The sequence below is a fragment of the Syngnathus typhle genome, linkage group LG18 (genome assembly GCF_033458585.1).
Source record: "Syngnathus typhle isolate RoL2023-S1 ecotype Sweden linkage group LG18, RoL_Styp_1.0, whole genome shotgun sequence".
Classification (NCBI taxonomy): Eukaryota; Metazoa; Chordata; class Actinopteri; order Syngnathiformes; family Syngnathidae; genus Syngnathus; species Syngnathus typhle.
Window position 1 is genome coordinate 8,182,197 of NC_083755.1, and position 19,499 is coordinate 8,201,695.

At 46.0% G+C, this 19,499-nt stretch overlaps 4 protein-coding genes across 13 annotated transcripts; 3 read left to right on the forward strand and 1 right to left on the reverse strand.

Annotated features, from left to right (window-relative positions):
- Nucleotides 1-81: 81 nt before the first annotated feature.
- pkmyt1 (protein kinase, membrane associated tyrosine/threonine 1) lies at nt 82-3,423 on the reverse strand. The gene is made up of 8 exons (XM_061304405.1): nt 3,164-3,423; nt 2,298-2,722; nt 1,983-2,220; nt 1,533-1,800; nt 1,350-1,453; nt 1,104-1,276; nt 818-1,032; nt 82-671 (listed from the first exon to the last, which is right to left on the reverse strand). The coding sequence occupies exons 2-8, from the start codon at nt 2,694-2,696 to the stop codon at nt 353-355; spliced, it is 1,716 nt and encodes a 571-aa protein (XP_061160389.1). The 5' UTR covers nt 2,697-2,722; nt 3,164-3,423; the 3' UTR covers nt 82-352.
- Nucleotides 3,424-3,465: 42 nt separating this feature from the next.
- Nucleotides 3,466-5,848, forward strand: LOC133171246 (elongin-B-like). The gene is made up of 4 exons (XM_061304428.1): nt 3,466-3,553; nt 4,190-4,324; nt 4,414-4,522; nt 4,970-5,848. The coding sequence occupies exons 1-4, from the start codon at nt 3,551-3,553 to the stop codon at nt 5,080-5,082; spliced, it is 360 nt and encodes a 119-aa protein (XP_061160412.1). The 5' UTR covers nt 3,466-3,550; the 3' UTR covers nt 5,083-5,848.
- Nucleotides 5,849-6,417: 569 nt separating this feature from the next.
- On the forward strand, nt 6,418-10,854 carry LOC133171238 (transforming growth factor beta-1-induced transcript 1 protein-like). Of its 10 annotated transcripts, none has more exons than XM_061304415.1 (13): nt 6,419-6,626; nt 6,686-6,752; nt 7,773-7,823; nt 7,975-8,123; nt 8,189-8,244; nt 8,319-8,470; nt 8,581-8,650; nt 8,748-8,832; nt 8,965-9,177; nt 9,254-9,427; nt 9,493-9,574; nt 9,665-9,813; nt 9,878-10,854. In XM_061304415.1, exons 5-13 carry the CDS (start codon nt 8,204-8,206, stop codon nt 10,142-10,144), a joined length of 1,233 nt encoding a protein of 410 aa, XP_061160399.1. In that variant the 5' UTR covers nt 6,419-6,626; nt 6,686-6,752; nt 7,773-7,823; nt 7,975-8,123; nt 8,189-8,203; the 3' UTR covers nt 10,145-10,854. The 10 variants fall into 10 exon arrangements, with proteins under 10 accessions (XP_061160391.1, XP_061160399.1, XP_061160397.1 ...); XM_061304413.1 differs by having other exon boundaries at nt 6,698-6,752; XM_061304410.1 differs by having other exon boundaries at nt 6,419-6,752.
- A 345-nt stretch (nt 10,855-11,199) lies between these two features.
- Nucleotides 11,200-14,925, forward strand: patl2 (PAT1 homolog 2). Its single transcript, XM_061264929.1, has 19 exons — nt 11,200-11,223; nt 11,380-11,527; nt 11,680-11,927; nt 11,989-12,042; nt 12,116-12,169; nt 12,247-12,399; nt 12,462-12,527; nt 12,600-12,745; nt 12,888-12,962; nt 13,040-13,163; nt 13,226-13,343; nt 13,406-13,512; nt 13,585-13,638; nt 13,708-13,850; nt 13,945-14,101; nt 14,164-14,304; nt 14,369-14,466; nt 14,546-14,686; nt 14,892-14,925. The coding sequence occupies exons 1-19, from the start codon at nt 11,200-11,202 to the stop codon at nt 14,923-14,925; spliced, it is 2,085 nt and encodes a 694-aa protein (XP_061120913.1).
- Nucleotides 14,926-19,499: the final 4,574 nt, after the last annotated feature.

Sequence of the window (19,499 nt, forward strand, 5' to 3'; positions counted from 1 at the left end):
GCGTGCATAATTCTATATTTGTCCGTGAGATGTGTTGGTCAATGTGCAAATCTCCAGTATGCTGTCTGCTTGGGCCAAGGGTCTCTGGGGTACAGCTGTTAATTTATTGCACATGGTATCCTTGTATTAACGCTTGAGGCAAAGTTACATCCACCAAGGAGGCGTTAGCAGGTGCTTGTCTGGCTTTTTTGTCACTATCGATGCATGAACTTGCAGATGATACTCATGGGAAAGCAAAGCATGCTTTAAAATGTGAATGAGGAAAACAAAAATGGCAGAAATAGTGCATTTATGCTGGAAGTGAACGTGTAACATCGGAACATTAGTTCCAAAAATACTGTCAGTCCCCAAGTCACGGCTGTGCCTCCACGGCCACTTCCTCGAAGAGACACAGCAGGTTTTTGGGCCCGAAGCCGGGTTGGTTGTCTGAGCGGCTGCGGTTGCGTCGCTGTGAGGACCGTCTGCCCTGCCTGGAGTCCAGCCGGTCAGTGTGACTTGGAGAATTGTGCGTGCGTGTTGCGCAGCAGTCACTAGAGTGGAGGTTGGAGGGTCCCCGGACTTCGTTAGACGGGGACCAGTCGACCGAATCCAGGCGAAGACTCCGGTCGGCGCCGCTTGGGGAACATCGGAGCGGCGTGGACGTATTTTTCAAACCCAGTGTGGATTTCATCCTGTTGGAGAAGAGCAAAAGGTTCAAGACCTTTGAATTCCTGTAGCAAATTTGCAAATGCAGATTTTTTTTCTCCCACCCTTGAACACATTAAGACATAACGAGAAGAAAAAAAACAAAACAATCAGCAGATTTCAATATGCTGACCTGCCAGAGAAGCTTGGGGAATCATCCGTTCCCACGGATTCCACCAGGAAGGGCTCGTCGTCCTCAGAGCTGTCGGCGTGCGAGGTGCAGGGGGGCAACGTCACCTCCCTGCTCCAGTTGTCTTTGGGGGGAGTGCAGGGTGCTGGTGTGCTCCAGCCAGGAAAGATGGCCAGGTAAAGAGCAGAGAAAAGTCGACGGCCATAGCCTACCACCATCTAGAAACAAAAGTAAAAAGTAGGACATGCAATGTAACAAAGCGACAGTCCGGAATGTTTTCCCAAATGACCTGGCAGAAGGAAGCCAAAGTCAGCACGGTTTCTGCCAACATGAGGTAAGTGCGTCTCTTCCATCTGCGTTTTCTCACTGCGGGCAGTGCGAGAAGCTGACGCACTGTCGGCCTGTCAGAAGGCTCTGGACAAAGCATCATCTGAAGAACTTTCCGAAGGTCCGATGAAAGCCCTGCGTAAATATTCATCTTTTCAACCTTTGCTTTTGGGAGGGGGAAAATAATATCGATATAATGCAAACTTACCCGTTGCGACCTCAGGGAGGCACCCTTGTCTGAGTTGCTGCCAGCCCTCCCCACCATTAGGGACCTCAATATTGCATGCAAGCTCCAGAATGGAAACACCCAAACTAAAAAGTAAACAAAATGATGTTCGATACCCCATAAGATATCAAAGAGGACTTCTCATTGATGTTATTGAATGTGTACCTGAAAACATCTGCAGCAGGTCCATATTCCCCGCGGAGGAGCTCTGGAGCCATGTACCTGGGATCTCCTCCGCGGTCATCTTCTCTGACTTTCTCTAAGTTGCTCTCTTTCATCTCCAGCAGAAGCCCAAAGTCGCCCAGTTTGAGCCGCCCCGAGGCCGTGACCAGCACGTTGGCGGGCTTCAGGTCCATATGAACGAAACTGCGAGAGTGCAGGTGGTCCAGCGCCAAGAGGAGGTCGCACAAGTACCACCATGCTGCACGCTCATCTGTGTCAACCAGGAAGAGAATAACACAACAGTGTCAAACTAGGACATCAGAAGACTTTCACATGTTTGTTTGAGTGACTATCTCATCGATTCATCCAGTTAACTGAATAAAAAAAGATTTCCTTATTCTTATGAGACTCATCCACCCGGTGTGACATCAAAATGGTGGACACGTTCCCTACCGTTCCCAGGAGTCTGGCTCTCTGCATGGAGCAGCAAACTGGTGTGACAAAGTTCCGTCTGAATGTACAGCCGGCCGCACTCCTCCCAGGCGGCGACCAAGTTGAGGATGTGGGGGTGCGGGCAGACTCGCTCGTGGTTCCTAGCCTCCCTCACCTTGTGGTTCCTGTCATTGTTGCCCCTGTAGCGACTGAGCGAGCGTTTGACTGCATACAGGCGGCCATCTTGGTTATTTTGAACCTAGGAAAGAAAAGATGACCTTTATGGTGCACTTTTTTTTTTTCATTTCTCCAGGTTTCACTTTGTCACCCACTCACCTTGTAGACTTCACCAAAGGAACCTCTCCCCAGCGGGCCCAGCCTAGTGAAGCACTGATTGAAATAGGACTGCTGCTTTTTGGGGTCGTACGAAGATTCCGGAGGGGGCGACTGGTTGAGAGAATCGGACAAGGGTGTCCACGTGGAAGCCTTTTGGGGAAAGAGGTGGCTCCGGGAGAGAGACTCCTTAGATGGCGCCAGTGTGCGCGTCAGGGTCGGCGCCAGCGGCGGGAGAGAGCGTGTCATGAGATCAGGGGAGGAGACGGAGGAGTTGGATGTGGATGAGGAGGAGAGATGGTGGCGGCGCTTTTTCAAGGGGAAGGACTGCTCCGCGTGGGCAAAATGGGTGGGGAGCGGGAGTACTCGGGTCACTGGGGTATCCATGCCTAGTGACATCATCAGCTCCTTTCTTTCAAGTCAATGCTCTGCAAGTGAAAATAACAAGTGACTGATCGGTCAAGAGCATTTGACATGCAAAGGGAGCATCCGGTCAGACATGTCTGCTGTAGAAAGAAAGCGAGCCAGTGCTACTGGTATACGGATACTGGGACACCTAGTGTTCATACTGGTACCTGCTGGCACTAATACTGACAGCTTAGCTATTTTAAAACGTGCACATTTAACATAATGGTCAAATGAAAATCAAAGACGATTTCCACAGGCTGCAACTGCATGAACTGGAAGTGTTCACGAACTAACTTGGTAAAAGACAATCATTCCAAAATACATCAAAGATACAACAACAGAGACATTGCGAATGTAAACAGCTCGATGACGTGGAGAGTTGCAAAGTTTCCATTTTAGGGTCCCATCAACGTAAACTGTTCTTTAAGTGTCGTTACGTGTAAGACGTATTTGATACTGACCACAATCCATCGTAAATATGAACAGAACGTATTCCAAACAAACAGAGACGTCCGCCCAAGTCCTCAATCGGTCCAGCAAGCGGTGAAGTGACCTAGTCGTGTTATTATATATTCCACTTGAATTCTCGGCCGGACACTCGCTGATACAATATGAAGAACAATCATATTGATCCGGGGCTTGTCATGCCTCGAAATGTCGATGCGGTCAACACATGAAGCTAACTCGCGCCAAATTCGGAAATAAAATCTACGTAGAGACGCGCGCTGGTGTTTTGTGAATACAACGTAGGCATTTAATTTGCCGTAAAACCGCGCATGCGCAGTGAGGCTGGGGCTTCTGCTGCACTACTGGGCTGGCGCATCGGGCTAGCTAGCTGATAACTTGAGATGGTAAGTGGGTTATTTTAATCACCTTAGTTGACATTTGAGTCTCTCGTTGGCTAATGGAGATTAATCTTCAGTGGGTGGTGTCAAAAATACGACACCGATGGGGATTAAAAAGGGTGATTTGGGGCTTTAATAGCGAGTTTATGCTATATTTGCTACGTTAGCTTCGGGCTTCCCATTTACAGATAGCGAGGTAATTTAGCTCGGCTAACCTTGGGGGTGATGTCATTTGACTCTCGTTAAATATTTAAAAATAGAGACAAATAAAGCGCCGGACTTTATGTTGGAACTTACTCTTTCTAAATGTTGATGTATATTTGTGAACTGGTTGTCAACATTTAGCTGACAATTGCTAGCTATTGGCTTAATGCCAGAAACCGGTGCTCTCCGGATGAATTTCCGACACGATTTATAATTAGAGTGTTAAGCAATACTTGAAAACTATTTGGCCTACCTAACTTGTTATTTGAAGACACTGTCAACTTTCCCCCCCCCCCGCAACAAACTAACTAGGTTCAGGATAACTTATCTGCAACAACTTATCTGCAACCATCGGATGAAATATGTACCCATATCCTGTCAGAACTTGTCATGGGGAGAAAATATGACTGACAACTGAATTGATTGTTTTTATGGCAGGATGTGTTCTTAATGATCCGGCGTCAGAAGACCACCATTTTCACAGACGCCAAGGAGTCCACCACAGTGTATGAGCTAAAGCGAATCGTTGAAGGAATTTTAAAGAGACCACCTGAGGACCAGCGGCTCTACAAAGTGAATCGACCGCCTTTCCCCATTTCCAACTGAACACATTCTGAAGCTGCCAAAGAATTTGGTGACTGATATCCACTGTGACTTCACAGGACGACCAGTTGCTGGAGGACAGCAAAACTCTGGGAGACAGCGGATTCACCAACCAGACTGCCAGACCGCAAGCACCGGCTACTGTGGGTCTGGCTTTTCGAGTCAATGGTATGTTAACAGCGAGGAAAGTAGAGCGGGTTTTTGTCAAGCAATGTGTCAAAATGTCAGTCCAAGTAGCGGAAATACAGAAAAGTAGAGAGATGTTGTCTTGCTAATCTTTCCAGCCAACCAGTATTGGATGTTGATAGAATGTTGCAATGTTTACAGTGTTCTGCCACAAACTTTGCTCTCTTCCTTTTTAGTTTCGGTTTTATATTCTTACAGCCCATTGACAGGTAGAAAAGCTGTATGTTTAGAAATGTATTTTTGATACGTTTCACATCTACTGTAAGTTACTCAGTAATATTATAGTTATTATAATATTGTGTAAATCTAAGTTATTTAAAGCACCTGCTCATTAGCGTTATGTGCCAGTATGACTTGACCAAGATCTTTTTCTATTTATTTTTAAAATTGTTTTGATTGTAAACACTTTTCTCTCCTATGCCCCGCAAGATGAGATGTTTGAGCAGCTGCACATCGAGGCCTTCTCCAGCCCCCCAGAGCTCCCCGATGTGATGAAGCCTCAGGACTCCGGTAGCACTGCCAATGAACAATCCGTGCAGTGATGCGCGCCCCATCCGCCAGGCGACGCACTTGTGGAAGTCGGTGTGGGTGCGGGGCGTGTGTGGGATTAACTGCAGTGAAGAAGTCGTGGGGTGGAGGTTATGTAGTGTTATTTCAGTTGAGGAACGGGGACATTATGGGTAACGGCGCCCGTCCATGTTACCATCATGCTATCATCGCAGCACCCCCCTCCCCCTCGCTCCCAATTGTCTTCACGTGTCAGGTTTTTCGGTAAATATGAGTCCCGCTTGGGTTCCGCTCCTTGCTTTGGAAAGTGTGAATGTATGCGTGTGTGTGCGAGAGTTATTCTAATTATTTTCATTCATAATTTTGGAGGATAAAATAAAAGTGCAAGTGTAGTAGTCCTTTTTAGAAGTAACCTGCATGGGTAAGGAGTGTGGCGTGTAACTGGGCAAACTGCATGACCCGAGGGCTTTATCTTCATACAAACGGATGAACGTGTTCTAGTTTCCTTATTTCTGGTCTTCCAGTTTTGTTTGACTCATTTCTGGTGTCCCACCAGGAAAATTATCTCTCTTTTTCACCCCCCGTGTGTGGTCACTGTATTTCTTCTTCTGTACATTTTCCTTAGACCAAAGGCGGGTATCTCTCGGACACCGGAGAAAAGCTATTTTTGGAGATTTTTGCCGCAAAGTTCTGGAAATTGTTCCGTCACACGTCATCCTTTTTCAGCAACCCCCCCATACAAATATACCCTGTAACTGTGAGCTTGCTTAATTAAAGGTTTTGCGTTTTTGTTTTTTACAATTCTGACTTTTTTTTTCCCTTCCCTCCTCAAATATGGACACTTAAAAGTCACTGCATAGCGTTCTGTAGTATAATTTTTTTTAGATTATTTGCTCACAGGTGAGAGAGGCGGGCCACGCCCTGGACTGGTCGCATCAAGACAAACCGCACTGTAAATCTCATACATTAAAACAACACAAGGTATTACAAATCCTTTTGAAGGTATGTTTTGTCTTGCAACTGTTGAAAAAAATAAACTATTTAATATTGTAACCACTGTAACATTATGCACAAAATCATTTGTAAGTTGGTCGAGAAGAGAGAAAAATACAAAACATTTCGTTTCAGAGCAACTCCAAGGGTATTTTTCTGCATTTTGTCCAGACTTTTAGAATTTAATGTAAGTCTTTAAACATAAATACATATTCCTCCTGACATTAGTTTGCGCAGCTCGCATGCAGCGCCACTTAAACCCAATTTGTCTCTCTCCACAGCCAGTCATGTAATGACGTCATGTGTCCAGGGAATGCGGGCTGAAAACCGCATTCTTTTTTTTTTTTTTTTTCCCCTCCTCCTCCCTCCCTTCAGTTAACGCCTTCCCGACTGAGAGCAGGCAACACAGGAAGAGGGAAGGAGTAAGTGGAGGAAAAAAAAAAAAAAAAAGGACGGGACGCCCTCCTCCTCTTCCTCCTGTGTGGGCGAATAACGGTGCATGAGAAGTTATCGCAGCCAGACAATAGCGCCAGTTGAGTCTCTATTCCAGGAGCCAAGCTGGGGTGTTCCACCATGGAAGATTTGGGTAAGTATTGAGACTGTGTTGTTCTTTCAAAGCTGTGGACGTGCATCTTTTATCTTCAGCTGTCCGGGCAGGAAATTAGCTCTGTGCTGCCGCTGGTCGCCTGATTTCTCTTCCCCTCGCTACCATGTAAGCAAACAATGTTTTGTGTGTCTCAAGAAAGTTGGAGTCCGATGATGATTTGTGATCCGCTCCCATCCAGCCGCTCTTCTTTGTCTCGTGGAGCGTGCACATGCGCCTAATGCAAGCTTTGGGAAATGACAGTGTGATGGATTGAGTAAGCTCTCGACTTATTTTCCCAAAAGCCACAAGACACTTCCTCTTGTTCCCGAAAAGCAGAATGAGAAGGTGGGGAGGACGGTGCCCGCAAATAGCCCAAGGCCGTGCTTCTACTACTTCCCCCAACAATACCCTGCCGAGCTGTATGAGAATAGAAATAGGCCTTTTTTTTTTAAATTATTATTATATTTGGACTATTCTTCCCATTGAGTCTGCTTTTTTGGAGTGCCACAGGGATGCAGCCAAGCGAAACTCAGCACATCTGGATTTGATTGGCCAGTTTGTAGTAGCCATGTTTGGTCCACTTTTTGCGCCCCCCCCCTCGCTCAAATATGTACTGTTGTAAGTTAATGTGTTGAGAGAGGAAGCCGGTCGCAGAGGCCAAGACAAACAATTTGGATAGGGCCTGCTCTAAATATGGGCAAAATTCCCTTTGGGAGAATTTTACCTCCTTATATGAGCAGACTGAATGAGAGGAGGGGAGGGGAGAGGGGGGGGCGGTTGTAGATTATGCACATGATCCTCACCACACTGTGAATCATCTTGGCTAGATGAGCAAAGGCAGGAGGAATGCCACTTCGATCAAACACATCACTGATTTTTGAATGGTAATATGCAAGAAGTGATGTCAATAGTTGTGGCACAGATTTGATGCCAAAACGAATGAGTCATTGCTACTTCGAGAAGTGGATGATGTCATGCAGTTGCAGAGCCACAAGTGTGCAAGAAGGGGGGCGGGGATGTCGACTGAAATGCAATGCCAAACACTCTTCCTCCTGCATCCTTTCCATGCTGCCTTGTGTTGGAGTGCTGGAAATATGTGTGTGTATTTTTCATATGAGGTTGTGAAGCTGTCTCATTTCTCCTCAGGAGTGCCTGAGCCGCTTAACTACCCTCTCAGTCCTCGTATTGTTGTCTTTGGTACGTAACTGTCTGTGCATGCGCTTTCTTCTACGTCTCGTCTAGCCGCATGTTGTCTATCTGTGCTTGGGAAGATATTTCCGCCATGACGTCATCAACCCCTTGCATTTCCCACCACCATTCCAGGTGATAATCCGTTTCTTCCGCACAGATGCCCTCCTGGCTGATTTGGAAAGCACCGGCTCCCCCCTCGCTCGTTGCCCGGTCCTGCTTACGTCCGATCCGCCAGCGCACACCGATCCGGACGTGCAGAACCCCACCGAGGTCCGCCCACCGCCACCCGCCTACACCCCACAGCAGGTACTTGTTTTTGGGGGGGAGGTCTTATACTGCTGAAGGTCTGTAAAATGAATCTGTTGTCTCAGACGGTTTCTGCAGCCATGAAGTCCTCCCAAAATTCCAACCCAGACAAACTATACAGGTAATGACTCTTTTTTTTTTTTTTTTCTCTCCTTGTGTTTGTTAATCATTGTGCTCCGCACTCACTCCTTACAGCACGGTGTGTAAATCCCGTTCTCCTCGTTCAGCCGATCCCCCGGCTCCTCCAGTTCCTCCAGCCTTCTCCTCCTCCTCACTGCTGGGAGGAGGTCTGAGTGAACTGGACCATCTGCTACAGGAGCTGAACGCCACCCAATTCAACATCACAGGTCAGCACAGCGAATCGTTTCCATCCAATATCCTGCGTGCTAGTACACTCAGTCTTTGTCCTCGCTCGGAAGACAATTCAGCCAATTCTTATCACGTGAACATTTCTCAGATGAGATCCTGGCCCAGTTTCCCACTTCTAAAGAGGATAAGATGAAGGATAAGGACTCCACTGTCTCCAAGTAACACCAAATGGATTGAATTTGTTCCATTTATGTCATTAAAAGCAAAACGGACGACATGTGTGAGTTTATTCAAATGGTCTACTTTCCCCCTCAGCTCTGCAAAGCCCTCCGCGACATCCGCCACGCTGGAGTTGGACAAACTGATGGCGTCTCTCTCAGACTTCCGTGTCCAGAGCACAGTAAGTAGTCATTTCCAAAATAAAAAACAACGTCAATAAAGAGTACGACAACAATATTGCCGTCATCTCTTTTTGGAAAACCGTACCTTGACATTCTAACGCTCATTGGAAAACTGTTTTTCTTGCTTCCAGCCCGCCGTGCCTGTCAGTCCAGTGATTATGACGACAACAACAGCAACAACGACAGCAGTAACACCACAGCAGCCGGTTGCTCCTCCACAACCTTCATCGGGCGGCTCACTGGATAGCATGCTAGGCCTCCTCCAATCTGACTTAAGCCGGCAAGGGGTTCAAACTTCCCCCAAAGGAAACTGTTCGGCCTGTCAGAAGCCTGTGGTGGGACAGGTGAGGTCCAACGGATTTGAATACTTTTTTTTTTTTTTTTCTTCTCACTCATCGTGTGACCGTTGCCCTCACACAGGTAGTGACAGCCCTGGGCAAAGTGTGGCACCCGGAGCACTTTGCGTGCACGGAATGCGAGACAGAGTTGGGCAGCCGCAACTTCTTCGAGAAAGACGGGCGGCCGTACTGCGAGTCCGACTACTTCACGCTTTTCTCCCCTCACTGCGCCCGCTGCAATAAGCCCATACTAAATGTAAGAGGTCTCACGGCGCATTCAGGAGCACAAAGGTCTAAAGGTGTGTTTTGTCTTCAAACCAGAAAATGGTGACTGCCCTGGAGAAGAACTGGCACCCCGAGTGTTTCTGCTGCGTCAAGTGCAGCAACACGTTTGGCGAAGAAGGTAAATAGCGCAAGTACAAAAGCAGAAGTGATCAATCGACATTTAAAGTATGGAAGTGGGATGTCGTTTTCATCACCTTCTGGTTCGCAGGCTTCCACGACCGTGAGGGCCAGCAGTACTGCCAGCAGTGCTTCCTGACTTTGTTTGCCTCCCGCTGTCAAGGCTGCAGCCAGCCCATCCTGGAAAACTACATCTCGGCTCTCAACTCTCTGTGGCACCCGCAGTGCTTCGTGTGCCGGGTGAGCGCAAAATGGTTGCCATTTTTGCCTCAACGTTCAAATGCTCCTACCCTTGCGCCTACAGGAGTGTTACAGCCCGTTCGTGAACGGCAGCTTCTTCGAGCACGAGGGCAAGCCGCTGTGCGAGGCCCACTACCATCAGTCACGGGGCAGCGTGTGCCAGGCGTGCCAGCAGCCCATCCTGGGCCGCTGCGTCACCGCCATGGGGGCCAAGTTCCACCCCCACCACCTGGTGTGCCACTTCTGCCTGAAGCCGTTGAGCAAAGGATGCTTCAAGGAGCAGGAGAACAAGCCCTACTGCCATCCGTGCTTCGTCAAGCTCTTTGGCTGAAGACACGGACCACCTCTCCTCCTCCTTTGGTTTGAAATTTGAAATAATCGAGACCCTGACAATTTTACAATTTCCTGTAGACGCCACAACATATTTCCTGGGCAGACAATGTCACTAGGTAGTGCCAAAGCAGTACTTTTTATATTTTAGATCAGGTTTGGCACCAAGAGGCCACAAAATAGCGCACGTTTGCATTGAGACTATGCTGAGCACAAAAACAGCTCATTTGTTCCTCCAAATTCTGTGAATATGCAAGGGAGCACTGTACTGTAATAAATAAAATCGCCAAATCATTTTCTATTTTCAAAAAAGAGGCCAGCACATAAGCCCGGTGGTGTGAAATACAACTGAAAGAAGTACACTATAATTAGAATCTAATTGTAATGTCTCCTTATGAAACACACCAAAAATAATGGCAAATATTTTTTGTATTTATTACATAATGTGCTGAGTCAATTAAATATTTCAAACCAAAGATATATCAAATAAATATACGGAAGGATTTTTCTTTTCAGAGATGCAGTTGTTTAAGTTTTCAGACCAAATAAATTACTGAAGGTGTTCTTATGCAGTCCGCTTCTTACAGTATATGAATAGGACCATTTAAAATATCACATGCTCTATATGGGATTACATTACGTCAAAAATACTGTATGCACTTTTCCAAAAACTTCCAAAGAATAAAACTACACGTTTCATTTGTAATTTCATTTTTGTACGTTTTTTTTTTATTTTTATTGACGAATATAACATTGCTTTTTATAATGTGTCTAATATTCTGTATACACGATAATATCTCAGTATGATTCTGTACCTATTAAATTGACCGGATAACGTCTCCGTGTAGCGCTAACCCTAACCACTAGATGCCGCCCTTCGCCCATGGAAATAATCGATGACGTACTCGTGCGTCCACGTACGAACGTGCGTAATGACGCAAGCGTGTATCCTCGCGCCCAGGTGAGTTAATTAAACAGACAATAAGTAAGTAGCTAACAACATGGACAACTTTTAACTTGACACGATCAAGTTTGAAGGGACAAGAAAAATACATCATGAGTGATTCACAGCGAACTAAAGTAAGTGAAGGACATTTAAGGCTGTTTTGAATGAATCAGACGTCATGGTTTTCCCTGTGAAGATGAATTTGGAATCTGATGAGCTAGCCCATTGCTAATACCCAGTTAATATGGGATCAGCAGATAAAGTAAATATAATAATATTCAAAAATCCAGGTAGCTGAAGAAGTAGAAGAGCTCCAGTGGCCAGAAAATGGAGATAAATGGAGTGAAGGGGAGCCCCATGAGACCAGCATGCTCCTGCAGGCCATGGCGGAGGATGACGAGGAGATCAATATTCACAACGACGAGACTTTTGGCATGGGTGTGTTGAGACACATTTGTTATTATCTTCAGTGTATGAGCATTCATGTCAGCTGAAAATTGGAAGTGAATGTGAATAGTTGTATGTTGTTATTTTGGGCCAGATTGAGTACCAAATCGTATTGATTGTGACTGCTCTTTTGTTCGTGGCAGATGTCGACGCACAGGTGACCCCGAATGGGCCCAAAAACACCCTCCTGGATTTTGGGGACCTGCCGCCTCTGCCCACCACGCCGCCGCCGCCTGACCCCAAACCGTCCTTGCCTCCCAGCTTGCCCTCGCCTCCCATCCGGGCGCCCCATTATTGCAGAGGGCGAGGGAAGAAGAGGGGTCTGGGACTGGGTCACCTCTTTGAAGACCCCGCCGTGATGAAAGTCGTGGAGGGCCGGCCAAGTCTCAAGGTGACGATTGAGTTGGTTTTTTGACTTTTGTCAGCGCACCTGATTATTTATTTAACTCCAGAGTATGGATAGCGCCATTGTCGACTGTGGGAATGTTATGTGTCACCATGAGAATGTAAGTGCATGTTTTGTAGTTTTCTGTTAGGCTTTTTTATTTTTTTTATAAAGCCTTCATTTTGTTCCTGCAGTGGATGGAACCGTCCTACAGAAAGACCAGCAGAGTATCTGAATTGATACGTCAGGTGATGATCACTCAAGTCATGGCGTCTCAAGACTAGCAGCCTGATCCTATGAGGGGTGGGGGGGTCGTTGTCTTTAGGACAGCGCTATAGTGTGTGTGATCGAGGGCCGCGGAGGGCAGCACCTGACCTCCAGATTCCAGGATCCCGTTTCCTCCTTTCGAGGCAGGAGTGGACAGGAACAGTGGGGGGCCTACCCGAAGCGGCAGTTTTGCCCAAGAGGCCCCTTACAGGTGGAGAGTATTTTTGATATTGATACTTTTGCAACCCATTAAAAGAAAAAATATTTCTGTAGATGCCCATGATGCCAGGTCCCCCTTTCTCCTGTCGGCCGCTAACCCAGATGCAGCAGTACAATCAGGTCTGTATGAAGGCTCCATTCAGCAAAATGGTTTGTCCCAGTCGCTGAATTTTGTTTTATTTTGGGAATCAGACGGAATTTGGGTACCCCAAAAACCAGCCACGTCATTCCACCCCGCTGTCACTCACTCCCAAAATGATGCAGCTTCGTTTTGGCCCCGAGTCACCAAGGCTGTCGCCTTTCTACAGCACCTTATCGAGTCCAGTACAACATTTCAGGTTGGGTAATAATCTTGGATTTTATTAAATAAAATGATCAAACATTTGACATCTCTTCAAAAATGTTTATAATAAATATTTAAAGCTGTTTGACTGAAACTTGAGGAGTGATTCTTTCTCATGCCGTGTGTATAATTTGCAGATACCCTGACCCAGTAACCCAGCTCCACCCACATCATCAACGTATACTCAACCAAAAACAACATACATTTCAGAGGTGATTAAAATCTAATATGATCAAAAAAATGATGGCTGTATTTTTATTTGATTGTATGTCATTCCACACTTTCATAGAAAAACGTACAATTCGGACCCTTACTGTAATCTGATGACAGCCAAGGAGAAGGAATGGATCATCCGTCTCCAGATGATTCAGCTGCAAAGTGAGAATCCCTACCTTGAGGATTACTACTATCAGGTATGAAGCCATGTTGAATTAATGTCTTCACTCTCATAATTTGCTTCTATTTGCTGTTTTAGGAGTACTACAGGCGGATGGAAGCCAAGATGGCAGAGGAGGAGCTGGGGCTCAAGAGCAAGCGGGTCCCCCCCAAACTCACCACTCCGTACATCACAAAAACCGAAGCCTACGCACCAGGTGACTCTTGCTGCCTTTTGAATCGAGTTCAGATGTTCTAGTGGAGCTTTTACCTCTTGCAGTGGTCCACATTGAAGGTTCCCTGGGTCAAGTGGCGGTCTCCACTTGCTACTCCCCCCGCCGTGCCATCGGGGCTGTTCACGCCGTTCAAGTTCATGGTCCACTTGAGGTGATTCTTGCCACTTTTTATTTTTTTATTTGAAATCCCTGGCTGACTTCTGCTTGACGGCTGCAACCGCAGGAGAAAAAAGACATGACACGGCAACGACTGGAACTTCTGAGCGAAATTGAAAAGGTGAAGTGGAGACCAGCTTTATCTATCTTCCTCCTCCTCCAGCGCTTTGAGCTCTCGTCTCTCCCGCAGCTGTTTATAGTTCTGTTAGAGGTGGAAGAGTCGGGCAGGACCAACGCCAAAGTCTTGTCCGGGCCTGAGGAGAAGAGGTTGATGGAGAAGACTCAGAGGAAAGTGGAGCAGATCTACTCCAGGATCCAGCACCATCATGCCCTGTGAGTTGTCCTCACAGTTCCGAAGACTGCATGGACACTTTTCTGAGTTCATCATATTGTCTTTGTGAGTGATGTTTTTTAAAAATAATTTTAGAAATTCCGAAGGGGAGTTTCTTCCTTTCCTTGTGGTCTCAAAGGGCAAAAAGCTTCTTGCCCGCTTTTTGCCCTTCTTGAAGCGTGACTTGGCCATCCACATCCTGAGGGTCATCACGGCCAATCTTCCGACGCTGATGAGCAGAGACACCGAAGAGGTGCGGTAAGCCATCTTGATGGCGTTTCCTCGTTTCTAAACACGAGTCGGTGGTGTCTTTAGAACCTCCCGGTGCTCTACCCTCCTCTTCGAAACGTGATCGAAAGCCTGACCTTCAGTCAGCTGATCGAGATCCTCCGAGTTTTGACCTCGTCGGAGAATCTGTCCACGAATGAGTGTCTCTCGCTGGCGTGCCAGAACAAGGTGAGGAATTAGCCTGGTGTGCTTGCTGCTGCCAGTTGACGCTTTTTTGATTTTTCTCCTTCAGTTTGGGATCTCGCTGCTATATGCTCTGCTGTCCCGTGGCGAGAAGTTGCTGTCCTCTGGTGTTGCGCTGGAGCCCAGCATTGGTGACTTTGAGACATGGTACCACTACCGCTTTGTTGCTCCCCGAACGGGGGGATCAGTTCAGACGCCTCTTCGACAATTTGCATTTGACTTCCAGGACGGACACGATATTCCAAGTGGCGGGGCAGCTTTCCCAGTGTTCGCTGGTGGAGCCGCTCCTCCTGCCCTCCAACGTTCTGACGCTCTTCTGCCGCTACCTGGACAAGCGCACGGTGCACCAGCTAAAAAGCAATATGGGGTAAGTCCTCTCACATAAAAAATGATGACCCTGATTAATGCTGCACCCATATTTTTTTTTTTTTGAGACAATCACGCATTGTGGTTGAAAATGGCAGAACACGATACAAAATCATTTGTCAGCGTTGTTAGGCGTGTATGTGTCTCAAAGTAATTTATTGATTCAGCAAAAAATATTCTGCTAGATCCCCAAATGTTTCATTTAGGTCCGCGACGGGAGGCCTGGCACTTCCATCCTGAGGACCACTGAGTTGTCAAGCAAAGGCGGAAGTTGCACTTAGGCTTGTTTTTAATGAACAAGCTTATTGTCATGTTTCTATTTCTTTCCCCCACTTATTTGTGCACACCCACAAACTGTTTCCTTACTTTTATTTTTGGTCCCCTTTGTTGCTATTTCAATTATGATGGTGAGGATTGTCGTAATATTTATGATTGTACAGTCAAGTTTATGGTTTATATGTAGCAGTCGCTAAGTTATAACGTGACCCGTTGTACATGATGGCCGTGCGGTTTGTTTTTTCTGTAAAAAGGTAGGAGTTTGTATATACATGTGTTTGATGTGACCTGTTATTTTTTTTATTTGGAAACAGGAATTATTTAAATGTCACCCTTGTACAGCACTTGCAATATAAATAAACAACAAAAAAATTGTTAAAAATGATCAGCTTGAAGGAGAGATTTTTGGGGAACCTGAAAATCTCCAGTGCAGATTTGCTACGTGTTAATTTGTCGGCTTTCAAGCAAACAAGTTGGCGAGCTTTGCAGAGACGCCCATGTGTGACATTCTTTGAAAGAGGAACATCAGACAATGCTGGACTTTTTTTTTTTTATCAGACAGCTGAGGAATTCTAGAACCCCCAAATAATGTAGTTTGCTAATGAGTAGCAATAAAACATGAAGTTCGGAAAATGTAACCCAATTGATAGTTGTTGTTTTTTTAAACGTCTGACGTTCCCTGAGATTTCTTTTGTGGCTGAAATCCAGGCTGATTTATTTGTCAACTGTTTTAATTTTGTTTCTTATTCACATGTTTGCGTCATCTATAGCCACTTGAAGTCCTTTTAGATGTCGTATGCTTTGTGTTGACCGAGTTTGAGTTGCAGAAGCCAAGTATGTGAGAGGTTTGGGCAGAGAAGGAGGTGAGACGTTGACCTCTCCTTGACCTCATAAGATGAGGATTTGGGCTTCCAGTGAGGAATCTAAGTTAAAGGTGAGATTTTGTCGGCTTTTAAGTTACTCTTTCATTTTGCTTGCTTTCAAATGTGCGTAAGTGGGGCACCGGTGACACCATGGAAACTCAAAGATCTCCCTCATGGTTTCTATGGTGTCATATCTGGGCTCCTCGTCATGTGGGCTGCTCATTTTCAACACTTTTATGGTGCATTTTGAAGCATGCGGTGTGCCTCAAGGTTCAATTCTAGGTTCTTTATGGTTTCATTTTCATATGCTCCCTGGAGACACCTTTATCATCTCAACAAACATGAGTGATTCCATGCAGAGGTCATTAGTCACTGTCCAAACTCCCTCTCTTTGCTTCTCACACTTTCTCAAAAGTGTAAATGTGCCTTAAATGCCTAATTGGTCACTTTGCGTGAACGTGCTTACGACTTTGGTGTGGATTCAGGGGGGTGATGGCTGGGAGACTGGGGGAGGAGCCCTTGCAGCCAGAGTGTATATGAGACCCTCACATCTGGCTGTATTGCACACATCTTCACCTCGTTCTCCTCTAGGGAAGAAAAAAAAATAATTTCAGGCCTTTTCCCACTCTTCAGGTCCCAGCATGGGTGGACGCTTGGTGTTGCAGAGTGTGCTGATCCTGTGGCTGGTACAGTGTGTGCATACTGGGGGTGAGTACGCAAAATAACACTTGAATAAATTGCAAACTCGATGTGAGGTGTGGGAGACCCACTTGGAGAATATGGAAGTTAAGTGTGGAAATAACCAGCGGCATTACTACTTTAATGGGAATTAGTTAGCAGTTTCAGTGTCAAATGTGTGAGCAGTAAATTTCCATTCATTATATTTTAGACATCTAAAAAATCTAATAATAGTGCCAGCCACTGGGGGTCAAATCATTGTACTTTAAATCGCTCTCCTGCGAAATGGAAAAAAAAATCCTACTCTCTCTCCCAATTTGGTGTGATAACCCCACTAATGTCATTTTATTTTTTGTAAATGAACTCGTGTCCCATGGTCTTCTGCCAGCATACTTGTTGCGGCCTTGTACCAATTATTCCTGTAACTTGCTCCGAGTTGAGATAAATGTCATTTTCAACCGCTTGGGTTTACCTGTCAAATTTCAAGCCATCCTGTGAACCGGAAATCTTAGCAACCCCTGTTGTCCTTTCAGCTGCGTATTCTGGTTTTCCTCCGAATCAAAGGCACTCCAGCTTCAGTGGCAGCAGCCGTCGAAATTTAACATCTCACCGCGAGTCGGAGATTACTACCTGTCCACAGTCGCTGCATTGACTTCCACTATTACTTCCTAAAAGTCCTCGCTGGGCACGAACAATGATTTAAAATGACGAGATAATTTGTGCTTGCTTGAAGGTTACGCTGCAGGAGTGTCTGGTGTTCCTAATGGCCATGAAGCGCACTTTAATGGTGAGTCTGGCAGCACATTTACACATTTTTGCAGCCAATGATGGCCTTTTGCTGTAGGAAGAGGTGTTGGGATACCAATGGGCACACAAAATGGATACCCTCATAAAGGTAACATGAAAATAAAAGCAACGGGACTTAAGATGAAGCTCATATTAGTTTGGGTGTTTTTACTCAAAGGCCACGGAGGAGTTGCCGGGATGGGCCACGGAGGCCGAACAAAAGGTTGGTTTATTGATTTGTCCGTTTGAGGGCTGCTTTGAATAATGGACAATTCTTTTGAAGGCAACGGGAGAGGTCAAGGAGGGTGGCCGCAAGGTAATGCAAACTAAACATTCGTTGTAAAAAGAAAGAAAAAGACTTGATTCTGTTGCCGTTTGAAGTGATAGGGCTGAAAATAGTCCAGGAGAAGCAATATTTTTGTGTTGCAGGATATGGAAGCCATGCTGGTGCCACCAACCACCATCCACTGAAAGGCAACGGTACGCTTCCCCTTGGAAATTGTCACTGTACGAACGCCCCGGCAATTTTTTGATGTTCACATTGCAGGCTACAGAGCTCACGCCGGTGCATTTGCTAGCCAAGGAAATAAAGGCCATGGTAATTTTGGAGAAGGAAAAATTTTTTTACAGCTGCCTTTTTTTTAAATTATGCATTCATGCAAAATTTGCGTATCCTATGGTAAAGGTTACGGAGGTCCTGCTGCCGGCCCCCAGAATGGAAACAAAGGTCAGATGAAAGGTGGGTTGTCAGATTTGAGCAACTAATGAAACATTTTTTAAAAAAATCTAATGTTCTGTTAGGTTACGGTCCTACAACTGGTGCGCTTGGTGGAGTTCAGCCAAATGGTGAGTGAGCAGTGAGTGTCAAAGTATTCTAACTTGAGTGAAATTCAATTTTACACCCGTTGTAGGTTATGCACACAGCGGGCTTGCCAGTAAAGGTTACGGTAAGATTCCCTTAAGGTGCAGAGGTGCCAAATTGTGCAACCTTGTTCAGAGATGCCGTTGGCCAATTATTAATTGACTCAATGGCTCTTTGTCAGGATATGGAGCAAAGGCTGGTCTGCCAAAGAGAGCCGGAAGCAATGGTAACGTTTCGGCGAGAAAACCCCCATCGTAAGCCTCGTCCGCTTTTCATATTTTGCGTATTGTACTTAACAGGCCCGGGGGGTCCTGAACGAAAACCCGTGAAAGGATACGGCCAGCCTTACTATGGAGCAGGTGATGAAATTCCTCCACTGTTCTCTTGTGGGGAGGTCAACGTTATCTTGTAATCGATTCCCATTAAGGTGCGGGTGTGGGAGCGGCCCATGGTCAGGGACTGCCTCAGCCTGCCAGGAACCAGGCCAACGGTATGTCAATTTCTCTTTCCAGTTCAGCGTATGGTACTTCCGGTACACTACCAATAGGTGGTAAGTCCAAGTTGCTCCTCATGGATTTCTCCTACTGTGGAAAAATGAAAGACGTTCCATTTGTGTGTATTTAGGCTACACCGGCGGTTACGGCAGTGCTGGGATGAGCCTGGGACGGCGGTACGGAAGTGTAGGAATCAAAGGACCCAAACCAGGTTGGTACATCTTGAGACGCTCGTCGGAGCAAAGTTGATCATTTTCAATGTTCAGGATATGGCGGCGCAGCGGGCGGACACAACAGACAAGGCGCTGTCCCCAACGGTGAGTGAGCTGCATGCAATGGCACTGGAGGCACAGCAAATTCATGGTTTTATTTTTTTATTTTGAAGGTTATGGATACCCCAACGGTGGCACTCGCTATCCTGTAAAGCCAGGTAGATATACGACATATCCAAAATTTGTATATTAGGTACAAGACTCTTTAAGTTATTCATCAGTGTAATTGTATTTTCACTTTTTTTTTTAAGGATATGGAAATGGTGTCAAGCCAAATGGTGAGTCGTATTTTTAATATTCAAAATGTGTACATTCAAAAATATGGTTCTAAAAGTAAATTCCACTGTTTTTCAGGATACGGACTAAACAGAGGAGGTACGACCATCTTAAGGTTTTGAGAAGGGACCGTAAGTGAAGCCCAATTAGCACTAAGCACATGTGGATCTTTTCAAATCAAGGTTACGCACCGGGAGTTGTCCCAATTGGATACGGAGCCAAACCTACTGGTAGACATTTAACATTAACTCTGATCGAAAATAAAATGGCGTCTTAATAATTGTTTGGTTGAAGGTTATGGAGCTGG

What these genes read in the sequence shown, in the direction of transcription:
- pkmyt1 (XM_061304405.1), bottom strand. Translation starts at nt 2,696, where the DNA reads ATGATGTCACTAGGCATGGATACCCCAGTGACCCGAGTACTCCCGCTC. An exon ending in CCTGCTGCAGATGTTTTCAG is followed by an intron (nt 1,454 to 1,532) that starts GTACACATTCAA and finishes TTTACTTTTTAG; the next exon opens with TTTGGGTGTTTCCATTCTGG. An exon ending in TCCCCAAGCTTCTCTGGCAG is followed by an intron (nt 672 to 817) that starts GTCAGCATATTG and finishes CTTCTCCAACAG; the next exon opens with GATGAAATCCACACTGGGTT.
- LOC133171246 (XM_061304428.1), top strand. An exon ending in AGGACCAGCGGCTCTACAAA is followed by an intron (nt 4,325 to 4,413) that starts GTGAATCGACCG and finishes GTGACTTCACAG; the next exon opens with GACGACCAGTTGCTGGAGGA. An exon ending in TCTGGCTTTTCGAGTCAATG is followed by an intron (nt 4,523 to 4,969) that starts GTATGTTAACAG and finishes ATGCCCCGCAAG; the next exon opens with ATGAGATGTTTGAGCAGCTG.
- LOC133171238 (XM_061304406.1), top strand. An exon ending in TCCTCGTATTGTTGTCTTTG is followed by an intron (nt 7,824 to 7,974) that starts GTACGTAACTGT and finishes TCTTCCGCACAG; the next exon opens with ATGCCCTCCTGGCTGATTTG. An exon ending in AGAAGCCTGTGGTGGGACAG is followed by an intron (nt 9,178 to 9,253) that starts GTGAGGTCCAAC and finishes GCCCTCACACAG; the next exon opens with GTAGTGACAGCCCTGGGCAA.
- patl2 (XM_061264929.1), top strand. Translation starts at nt 11,200, where the DNA reads ATGAGTGATTCACAGCGAACTAAA. An exon ending in AAGTTCATGGTCCACTTGAG is followed by an intron (nt 13,513 to 13,584) that starts GTGATTCTTGCC and finishes CTGCAACCGCAG; the next exon opens with GAGAAAAAAGACATGACACG. An exon ending in CAGCTAAAAAGCAATATGGG is followed by an intron (nt 14,687 to 14,891) that starts GTAAGTCCTCTC and finishes TGTTTCATTTAG; the next exon opens with GTCCGCGACGGGAGGCCTGG.